At 34.2% G+C, this 11,820-nt stretch overlaps 1 protein-coding gene across 1 annotated transcript; it reads left to right on the top strand.

Moving 5' to 3' along the window:
* The first annotated feature begins 1,928 nt into the window (after positions 1 to 1,928).
* On the top strand, positions 1,929 to 5,961 carry LOC110447904. The gene is made up of 2 exons (XM_021493890.1): positions 1,929 to 2,000; positions 4,944 to 5,961. The coding sequence occupies exons 1-2, from the start codon at positions 1,943 to 1,945 to the stop codon at positions 5,588 to 5,590; spliced, it is 705 nt and encodes a 234-aa protein (XP_021349565.1). The 5' UTR covers positions 1,929 to 1,942; the 3' UTR covers positions 5,591 to 5,961.
* The last annotated feature ends 5,859 nt before the right edge of the window (positions 5,962 to 11,820 follow it).

Raw genomic sequence — 11,820 nt, 5'->3', positions numbered from 1 at the left:
GACTACCGCCATAAATAATTGAAATTAGTTGAACGTTACGTGTTGATGGCTGTTTAAAAAGAAAAATATATTTCATCAAAATAAAAAAGGAAGATAAATTATATAAAAACATTCAGCTATATTGATTGAATTCAAGCGCTTATTATTTGCAGCACTGTTAAATAAACCGTATGATTGAACCGAACTGTTTAAAATGTATCAGATTATTGAGCTCGTTTAATAAGTTCAATATGACATGGACACTCATGTAACACTCCCTATTTATCAATATTATCATATGTCTCGAGATGAATAGTAAAAATAAATTAAGTTAAGTTGATATATTTGTAAGCATGGTTTTTCATTTTTACCAGAGGAAAACAAATGTAAATGGTGATTTATATTTCTACAGTACTTAGGGAACGAGCACTTTAGCCATGTCCTTGTACTATAATGCTAAACTTAATTAACACCTTAACAACACATGTGAGGACCGACAAGGAAATAGCTTTAGGATATTTTCGACACGCACTCTTTGCGCCAAACATTAATATGTCATCAATATGACTACCCTGACAAACGTTTCTGTTTAATTTAAGAATCAGAAGAAGGTTACCTTGATTGCGTCCTTATAGTCAAATTGCGCTAAAGATGTGAAGAAATAACAGACTGATACAAAATAACCTTTAGATAATACATTTGCGCTCTCTTGATATATATCTTATTCATAATGGGATATACCTTAGACAATACGTCGCTCTCTATATGATGCACCACTCGTTGATCGTGACATCGTAAGAATTGTGACATGATGATGATGTCATTACATTTGTGACAAACCACTGTAAAGATGCATGTTCTGTAATCTTAGATGTCACAATGTATATTTTAAACAAAGTATGATGTCAATTTGTTGACAGACAATATGTCTTAAAATGTGTCTACTGAGTTGTTGTACATTTGCATCTTAGGAAATAATTATAAGTGGAAAGTGACTTGCATTTATATACATTTTATTAAGCTAACAAATACCACGCTAATTAATACGAATATATATTAATTAAATAAATTAAAACTACCTAGTATATGCATATGCATTATTGTAGTCACATCGAGACTGTCAAGTCATAGGTCAGGCAGGGTCATCAGATAGTACTGATGCGGTAACAATTCATACGAGTTCTTTATTTCAACGAAACAATGTATAATCAATAATGTATAATCAATAATATATAATCAATAATGTATAATCAATAATGTATAATCAATAATGTAATCAATAATGTATAATCAATAATGTATAATCAATAATGTTTAATCAACAATGTATAATCAACAATGTATAATCAATAATGTATAATCAACAATGTATAATCAACAATGTATAAACAATAATGTATAATCAATAATGTGTAATCAACAATGTATAATCAATTATGTATAATCAATAATGTATAATCAGTAATGTATAATCAATAATGCATAACCAATAATGTATAATCAATAATGTGTAATCAACAATGTATAATCAATAATGTATAATCAATAATGTGTAATCAACAATGTATAATCAATAATGTATAATCAACAATGTATATTCAACAATGTATAATCAACAATGTATAATCAATAATGTATAATCAATAATGTATAATCAACAATGTATAATCAATAATGTATAATCAATAATTTATATCACTTACGATAGTTGTCATTGAATTGAGTTAAGTGACCTCAGTTATTTGCATGAATGATATACAAAAATGTATATGATTGATCGAAAAAACCGACACATCACAACAATACAAAACATGCCTATGGGAAGCTCAATATGGAAAGATGTAAATCATTAGTAAAGGTCAATATTTTTTTATTATCCATTCGGGGCTCCAATCAATCTTCACTGTCAATCGTGTTTACCTATATATACGGAAGCTTGAGTCCGACTAGGAACTTTTTCGCCATGGCGGTTTCGTTGGCTGGCATCGCTTGTGTAGGATTAACTATCTTCCTGACGCAACGTGAGTAGTGTTCTTACGTATATCTCCTTCGAAACAAAAGGGTTTTACTCTCGATATACGTACATCTTCTCTACCCACCAGGAACATGCCATGACAAAATCGAAGGCTCTTTACGAAACACCTAGCAGATGGTATAAGTAGACTAATCTGATGAAGATTAAAAGGGAATCACGCGGTACCGTAATACTAAATTCGACAGGCTTTGAGGTTCGGTAGAGCTCCTCTGTGATGTTTAAAGGAAAGGTATCAGTCTAATGATTGGTCCAGTATAATACCATCAAAAAGATGGGCGCCTTCGATTTTGTCATGACATATTTCAAGGGTACAGAAAAGAGATCGGTATCTAAAGCAGAAGCCTTTGATTTCGACGACGCATGCGTATCCGTGCAACTTTATTGTTAGTTTAAACACATTGAATACGAGATAAATATGAAACTGCATATATTACCTCTGTGGTGTTTCTCAAGATAAAGATCCTCTGTTGTTAAAATATGGTAGTATTGCTTTAAATATCTTCTGTGAATTTGAAATAAAACGAAAAGATTTTATTTATTCTACAATAAATCAAAAGCACTACATGTATCTAAAACCATATTCATCGTGATAAAATGTACTGGCCAGTTAATATTATTTTACTTCATTAACAAGCATAAAACTTAATGGCCTCGGAATTTACATAAATAACTGTTAAAGCGTGAGATATCAACAAACTTAACCAAGAGGTTATTTAGAGATTATTAAACTTAACAAAGAGGTTATTTAGAGATTATTAAACTTAACAAAGAGGTTATTTAGATATTATCAAACTAAACAAAGAGGTTATTTAGAGATTATCAAACTTAACAAAGAGGTTATTTAGAGATTATCAAACTTAACAAAGAGGTTGTTTAGAGATTATCAAACTAAACAAAGAGGTTATAAAGAGATTAAAAACTTCTCAAATGGGCTATATTGGGCTTTCAACCTTTTTATTTTATATAACCATAGAAACCTGCGAAACAGTAGTGTAAACCAATATGGATTGCCATCTTTTGGGTCCCTACCGATGAGTCCAAGGAGGAAGAAAACATATATGAAAAAGCTATATGATATATACTGTGTATATTACCAAATTGTATAGGGGCTATCGATGTGTGTGTTACATACTGTGTATATTACCAAACCGTATGGGGGCTATCGATGTGTGTATTACATACTGTATATACTACCAAACTGCATAGGGGCTATCGATGTGTGTGTTACATACTGTGTATATTACCAAACTGTATAGGGGCTATCGATGTGTGTATTACATACTGTATATACTACCAAACTGTATAGGGGCTATCGATGTGTGTGTTACATACTGTATATATTACCAAACTGTATAGGGGCTATCGATGTGTGTGTTTCATACTGTATATATTACCAAATTGTATAGGGGCTACCGATGTGTGTGTTACATACTGTGTATATTACCAAAATGTATAGGGGCTATCGATGTGTGTATTACATACTGTATATACTCCCAAACTGTATAGGGGCTATCGATGTGTGTGTTAAATACTGTATATATTACCAAATTGTATAGGGGCTACCGATGTGTGTGTTACATACTGTGTATATTACCAAATTGGATAGGGGCTATCGATGTGTGTGTTACATACTGTATATATCACCAAATTGTATAGGGGCTATCGATGTGTGTGTTATATACTGTATATATTACCAAATTGTATAGGGGCTACCGATGTGTGTGTTACATACTGTGTATATTACCAAAATGTATAGGGGCTATCGATGTGTGTATTACATACTGTATATACTACCAAACTGCATAGGGGCTATCGATGTGTGTGTTACATACTGTATCTATTACCAAATTGTATAGGGGCTATCGATGTGTTTGTTACATACTGTGTATATTACCAAATTGTATAGGGGCTATCGATGTCTGGTATATGTTAACATTCCATTAGTCACTCTCAAGTACAGGAATTATAGAACAAAGGGACTATACTGTAGGGGTTAGCTAACGGATTAACGTTAACAATGAGGTAATATAAATAAAATTAAAGTAAAACTAGCGATACTGCTATGGGAAAATATAGCTAACAGTAAGAAGTTCTAAAATATATATTCAATATGACACAATTAACAACACATAATTACATTATTTATATAAATTTAATTATCAAGTCTTAACATACAGCCTTTTCACAACAGATGTACGTTAACGCATATTAAGCATACTTCAAGATATCATAGACAAAAAAAATTGCACCTGAACAAAACATTTTGTATATACAATATTTATATATATAGCGCCCTAGATAATTTGTAAAATTACTCTAAAGCGCTTTATAACATGTGGATAATAGTATTATTTATAACTTTTAAACAAAAAAGGCTTACAATCACCTTTATACATTAAGCAAGAAGATAACCATCTCAATGTGCGCATAAATTAATAAATAAAGGATTGTATGTTTATATTTTAAATATATTACACATAAAATATAATACAATGATACGTTTTTACAGCATTATAATACAATACAATCATAATACTTGGATAATACAATGAACTCATATAACAAAATAAATATATAAATTACAGCCAGATATTCAGTTTGCAAATTTAAGATAAGAAATTGCAGGCCCGGGCAATTGTACAAATTATTACCTTTCAAATCGAATAGCATCCTAAATACACAATACAGTATTGTCTTTAACGTACGTAGTTATTATCTATACAAAAAAGACATATAAATGAAATATCAGAGCTTACTGATGCTGCAAAATAAGCCTAGCTCAGATTTAAATCAATTATTTGACATTGAACATATTTAAAGAACCTTTCAAAATCGATACTTAAGTGTCTCAAATCATGAGATAAGTGTAATAGAAAACAAGAAATTTTGCTATATCTATCTTAATCGTCAGTTCTTTTTATCGTTGTAGATGTGTCTGGGCTCGGCCCGAACGCGCTGCCTTTACAGGATGCCTTCGTATCTTCCCTGGCACCACATCAGAACAGCTTGAGAGCCGACGGACTACAGTCTAGTACCGTTCACGGTCTATTGGAGCATTTGCTGCCGGTCAGTGGTGCCAATGGTATAGACCCGTCTCTCGGTAGGCCGGCCTTTATACAAACCGATCAAGCACCGATTCTCCTTCCTATTGACGGCCGTGGTGCTGGACAATTCTTACCGTTTTTACCTCCACCTCCTCAAGTTGGAGAATTAGAAATTGGTCGAGATAGTGGACTGCCAGTTATTCAGCGTGGATCTCAGAGTATCGGTAAACATCTTTTGAGGGAAAGGCTTAGAAATCAACTCCGTAGTCTCACCCACAGGAAAACTCATAGGAACCGAAATGTTAGAAATAATAGGACTGTGTCGGCTAGGAAATACAAATCATACAAAAAACGAGTTATGCTTGCGAGAAAAAACCGGCTTTTGAGAAAGCTGAAGAAACTCAGGCGGCGCAAGTACCTCCGAAACCTCAACCGCAAGAGGAAAATTGCCCGCGAATATGGCAGGTTAACTAAACGAGGCAAAGCCTATTATCCCAAAACCTTGAATAGGGTGAGAAGTCTGTATCCGTAAGATGAAAAGATCCCTCAAAACTGACCAATGGTCTGGAAGGCTACAAGCAAAGAACTCTTCAAAATCGTTATTGTAAGGATTGAAGTTGTTTCGCAAAATCCTATGGATGTACCTTAGATTTTAGAATTACCACTGACATGAATGATGATTATCAATATTTATACCAGATCAACGTACATCACACAGATTCATGTTAAAATGATTTTGTCTTAATTATCCTTTGACGCGAAATATAGTCATGTTGAGTTGAACTGAAATTATATGAAAAACAAAATTGTCATAAAACATAATTTTCCCAAAGCAAGGACAATTTTGTAAAACAAATTACTGAAAAGAAAAGCAAAAAAGTATACGCCATAATAAATGGAATTCGAAGAATTTGTCGTTTTATTTATTGCCTATAAAACTTAATTTTGCACGTGAATATGAGGGGCTAAACATCAGTTATGCTTAAAATCAAAGAAGATGTATTAAGGCAAAATAACTCTCTTGAAACCTTGATGTGTTATATAGAACATCAAAAACGTATTTTATTACAACAGACCCTGGGGCATCATAGTTGAAAAATATAATATACCCAATAGACCCTTTAATCCTTACAATAACAACATATTGTCAGTGCAAAAAGTTGGAGAAACATTGAAATTGCTGACTTAAATAGTAAGTGTTTTTATGAGGAATTTTAGAAATAATTTCATGGCAAGAAAGAAATATATCACTGATGAATGTAATTTTAACATGAGAGCACAACTGCATCGGAATCGGTCTAGGCTTAGAGTTGTCATCTAGAAATCATAACGAACGAAGCTAACTAGTTCTCGATGGCCAATTATCTACAAACATCATTTCCATTTACGTGTTTCCTGTTTTTTTCTATTTCTAACAAATATGATAAATAACATTTTAAAAAAATTGACGAATATTACGGGCCGCGGTGGCCAAGTGGTTAAGGCGTCTGACATTCTGCTACCACTAGTCCTCCACCATAGAGTCGTGGGTTCGAGACCTACGTGGGGCAGTCGCTAGGCCCTGGCTGTAGGTCGGTGGTTTTCCTCCAGGGACTCCGGATTTCCTTCACCACCAAAACCTGGCACGTTCTTAAATGACCAAGTCTGTTAATAGGACGTAAAACAAAAACAAACCAAAAATCTAACGAATATTTTACGCTACAAGTTGGTTGACACTGCTAGTGGACTTTCATCCCCGACGCTGGCCGCAGTACTCAGATTTGGCATGTTGTGCGTATTAACTAGTTTAAGTGTAATCTATCTGTTGTAGCCTAAGGTTGTAAATTTGTAACGTTAAATTTAAAGGGTTTGCAAGGGAGCCTTGTCTTTTTAGCTATATTTAACATGTATCGGAACTCTTTAAACACACACTTTTCATTACCTTGACATTTAGAACCATTGAAACAAATGACGCCAGATGGTACAGGAAATGTTTGGAAGTGTTTCTAGTGATTGCATAAGACGGAGCAATCCCGCTATACGCATATACCCTTTCACTAAGTCTTGGTACGGCATTGTAGAGGGAAACTATTACGATACCAGACCGACAAGGGTTTGAACCAAAGGCCTTAGAACTCTAGACACAAGCCAACCAACTGAGCTATCTGACCATCGGTAGTTATTTGTCCCATTCTAACTACAGAAATATAGAAAGTGTTTAGGAGATGACAGAGTTTTGAAAATCCTGTCAACATTTTATAAACACGTGTCTGATCTCAGGGCTGATGCTGTGCTACGTCATCATGATCCATCACGCGCTATCTGTCATTGTTTTGTTTGGAATTGATTGTTTTATTTTTAATAGGTTTTTAAGTTTGCTAATTTTGATAAACACAAAACTTTACGTAAACATGTTGTCTATTTCTTTGAAAGTATACTTATATGTTTAATTGGCAGATATTTTTAAATATTCACATTTCCTTCACATTGTATTGTCATTTTGGATTGCTTATATAGACTCAGATGTTTACTCTTTAGAAATATGCGTTGATGATCGATGTACAGACTATAGTTCAAGATAGACATCAGCATAATGCCAGAAAGGTAGCTAACACAAAAACATTATTAATGTATATTTTATGTCTTTATTTGTAATATAAAGAAAACACAAAAAGACAGTTTTTAATTTTCCAGTTAGAAGTTTAAGGGAAACATCAACATCAAACATTGGGTCATGGACACAATCACCGAGCTCTACCTTGTCTTGTTGTTTACCTCGTCTTGTTGTTTACCTCGTCTTGTTGTTTATCTCGTCTTGTTGTTTACCTCGTCTTGTGGTGCACATTGTCTTGTTGTTTACCTCGTCTTGTTGGTTACCTCGTCTTGTTGGTTACCTCGTCTTGTTGTTAATCTCGTCTTGTTGTTTACCTCGTCTTGTTGTTTACCTCGTCTTGTTGTTTACCTTGTCTTGTTGTTTACCTCGTCGGGTTGTTTACCTCGTCTTGTTGGTTACCTCGTCTTGTTGTTAACCTCGTCTTGTTGTTTATCTCGTCTTGTTGTTTACCTCGTCTTGTTGTTTACCTCGTCTTGTGGTGCACATTGTCTTGTTGTTTACCTCGTCTTGTTGTTTACCTCGTCTTGTTGTTTACCTTGTCTTGTTGTTTACCTCGTCGGGTTGTTTACCTCGTCTTGTTCGTTTACCTCGTCTTGTTTGTTTACCTCGTCTTGATGTTTACCGTGTCGGGTTGTTTATCTCGTCGGCAGCATCACATTCTGCGTTCGTTGATCTGTTGCCACTTTTTGTCTTTTTCAGCGATATGCTCAGAATGTTGTGCTTATTTTTGACGAGATAATTCATGTGAAGTCTTTCAAAATCAGACGGCAGTATGTTCTTAACCAAAGCAACCGTAATCGCCAGCCTTGGCAGGGGAGTGATTAGGAACTTCGCCGGTAAATGAACTCTCTCCCTATGACAACGGTAAAAACGCGGACGTATTTCTGTCTGAACTATTTCATATTTAAAAACTTAATCTTTCAAAGGAAACAATTAGAACAATACATCGTGATCATTTAGGTTTGTTTTTCATTTATGTAAAATAGTATTTCTGGATATAGTAATATCACCGTTACCGACGGTGTTTATATGTCACAGATAATTCGGTATTAAAGGCTTGTTTAGAATAATAATAATTGCGATTGTTTTGTTTGTGGTTAACGCCCTATTAAAAGCTTTGATTATTTACGGACGTGCCAGATTTTGGTAGTGGAAGAAAGCCGGAGTGCCCAGAAAAACCCATCGACTGCTCTACGTAGGCCTCGAACCATCGATGACGGTCAGACCCCTTTACCACTTAGCTCCGCGGCCCCAAACTATGATTTTCATGATAGATGTCGATTGCTGAGGGACAAACTTACAACGTAATATATTTAAAAAAAATGAACAATCACTATACAGATACGAATATTTTACAACGAGGCGTCAAGAAATAATTGTTACGAATAGTCAACGAGTGCCAGATAAAACAATACTTTTCTATATCTTTTCATTAACATAAGATTATCGCTTTTTAAAGTGGGAACAGCGACAACATGTCTTTTGTACTACAATTGAACAGTATTCCTTTCGGTGAAATTTGAAAAAATCATATTCTCAAGAGTTGAATTAGTTGTTTACAAATTTCTCTGTTTTTACATTTACCTCTTTTAGTATTAGGTTTTAATTGTCCCCAGCGTAAACAGGGCATGGTTTTTCCGTCTAATGGTGACAAATGTTTCAGGAATTCTGTCTCTGAGAAAGGGAATATGAATATATTTTAATCAATCAAACAGTTCATTTATAGAATATTTTAGTAAATAGTATGTCAAAATCGATCATTTCCCGAAATTCCATATTACACACAAATGTACTTTATTTCCTTTATTTATATTCGTTTTTTAATCGTTATTATCTATACGAACACGCTAGTAAGTCTGGTAGACTGCGTGATGATCACGTCGCAAGCAACTTTAAAATGAATATTGTCTGAAGGGTTGGAGAAGTGTCACGGATGCTCAAACCGGACCGCATTATGTAAGTAAAGTCAATACGCCCCGCAAATTTTATTATTAAGTATATGCGTGGTTTCTCGGACAGGTAAGCGTCGAGATCGTTAACTGAAATAACGAAAATAAGCTATATTTATATTTTAATGACGTAAATACTTAACCAACACGTCACTCAAAGTGAGAAGACAATGGAACTAATTGAGGCGCATGCGCAGTAGTTACACATGTTGTTGTCACGCATTGGATACGTCACAGGAAGAGAGTAGGAAACATGTACATCTTTGTGTTCTGACATCATTCGTGATAAGGTAGGTGACATAATATGTGTTTTCTATAAGCTGTGTGGTTTCCGACCAGTGAAGTATGTAATGGCGGTATTATTGATGACATGGTGTGGTGGACAGGCCCTCAGTGAGATAAACCGTTACATCATACGGTCGTAATGGATTGTAAAGGATTCGGTTGAGGAACTGTACCACAGTTTAAAATACGGAGGCCCATGTGCACAATGTTGATGTACACTTTAAGATATTGCGGGGAGTACAGATGGACAGTAGCTATATATCCCATGATTAAAGCTACGTTAGTACAGCCAGAGAAATTGGTTTAATCATGACTAGAAAATAAAAACCAAACTCCTCTTAATTAATACTAGAATATGTAATGGAGATTTATTATCAAAAATCATGCTATGTAAAAGTATGTAAAGATAGATAAACACGTTTGAAAACCTGATATATAACGTCTAAGGTACATACATCAGCATTTCTTATGACAAAACATAAGTACACATTAGATAGGTAATAATGAAATTATATTTTTAAAATATACCTATTACAGTAACAAGCCATGACTCGTCTACTAGATAAACGAACTACTTGGAAGTGCCGCGGACGTAAAACCAACCAAACAAACAAACAATATTACGAAATATAACAAACCCCGCATATCTTATAATAATGACGAGATATATCAAGACATATAGGTAAAATAACAGTAGCAACTCCACATATAGGTATAGTACAGAGACATAACCATATAATGGACCGAACACCAAAATAATTTCTATACTGCTTATATAATTTGGTGTTCCGTCGAGATGTTTTTCTTCATTGGACATTATACCTTCTATGTAACTGTGTCATTACTGTCCCTAATATTGTGAAATCACTCTCTTTTGTGATGCTTTTAATTTCGTTGATTTCGTTGGTTATCTTCGTCCACAAATGCATAGGTCCACGAAGTAAGGACAAGCTTGACATAAAGCGATACTCCGTTTTAGTCGTTGCTCATTACCAACGTATTCATGTGCCCACGAAATGCTGCTTTTTCGGGAAGACACGAAGTTAGGGCCTCAAGAAAATGTCTGATTTCACAGTAGTTTATGGATTGACCTACATAATGGTATCTGTATGTTAGAATTTCTCTCTCATTAAAATTTTGGATTTTTTCCAGAACTTTAAAGTATTATATTGCTATAATACCAGATGATGTGAATATGAAGTAAATATAATTCGCGCAATTGAATCATTTTTATTTACCATTGCATGGCATTGTCACTATATAACTCTTCCAAATTCGGATGGCATTCATATAGCAAGAAAATACCAACACAACACAATGTATTAACCAATTGTTCTCCGTCACGTGATAAGATGATTTTTGACTAAATGAAGTAGTACTGAACGAAAAATAACTCAGAAAAATCCAAATCTAAAGTGTTCTGAAACATATATAAAATACAACTAAAAGAGCACGGGCCCTATAAAACTATTTATAGCGTCACAAATGGACAACTTCCTGAATCAACATCACGTCAAAAAATCCAGACAGGACCCGGATGTGGTTGTTTACAGATACACTCCTCCATATTTCTATTGTTTTCCTACTTACGTAAATACTAGAGTACTCAATCAGACAGTCATGTGGCCTGGTAACAGTATTAAATAGCCATCAAAAGCATTCTCGTCACATAACACAGAGAACATGATCACAAAGAACACGGCGTTCACTATTGGATATATCCTGTCATCATGCCTGATACCTAGTAAGTATTTTCTCTCCAACACAAACGATAATCGTTACATGGTTAACAATAGCGTTTTTAATTTTGAAACGTTACAGAATTCATTTTTCTCTTGTTAATATCATCCAGTAGTGAAAACTTTGAATCAAAATTGTTAATAATTTTTTGTCTAAACCAAACCGACGTAAAAAATGAATATTAGAGAGAAAAAA

Source organism: Mizuhopecten yessoensis, unplaced genomic scaffold (genome assembly GCF_002113885.1).
Source record: "Mizuhopecten yessoensis strain PY_sf001 unplaced genomic scaffold, ASM211388v2 scaffold3661, whole genome shotgun sequence".
NCBI classification, from domain to species: domain Eukaryota; kingdom Metazoa; phylum Mollusca; class Bivalvia; order Pectinida; family Pectinidae; genus Mizuhopecten; species Mizuhopecten yessoensis.
The sequence above is the reverse complement of the archived record's forward strand: the minus strand, read 5'-3'. Positions and strand labels throughout refer to the sequence as shown.

Excerpts from the sequence above, each read along its gene's own strand:
- LOC110447904 (XM_021493890.1), top strand. The coding sequence starts at position 1,943 with ATGGCGGTTTCGTTGGCTGGCATCGCTTGTGTAGGATTAACTATCTTC. Across the intron at positions 2,001-4,943 it reads AACTATCTTCCTGACGCAAC|ATGTGTCTGGGCTCGGCCCG; the intron begins GTGAGTAGTGTT and ends TTATCGTTGTAG.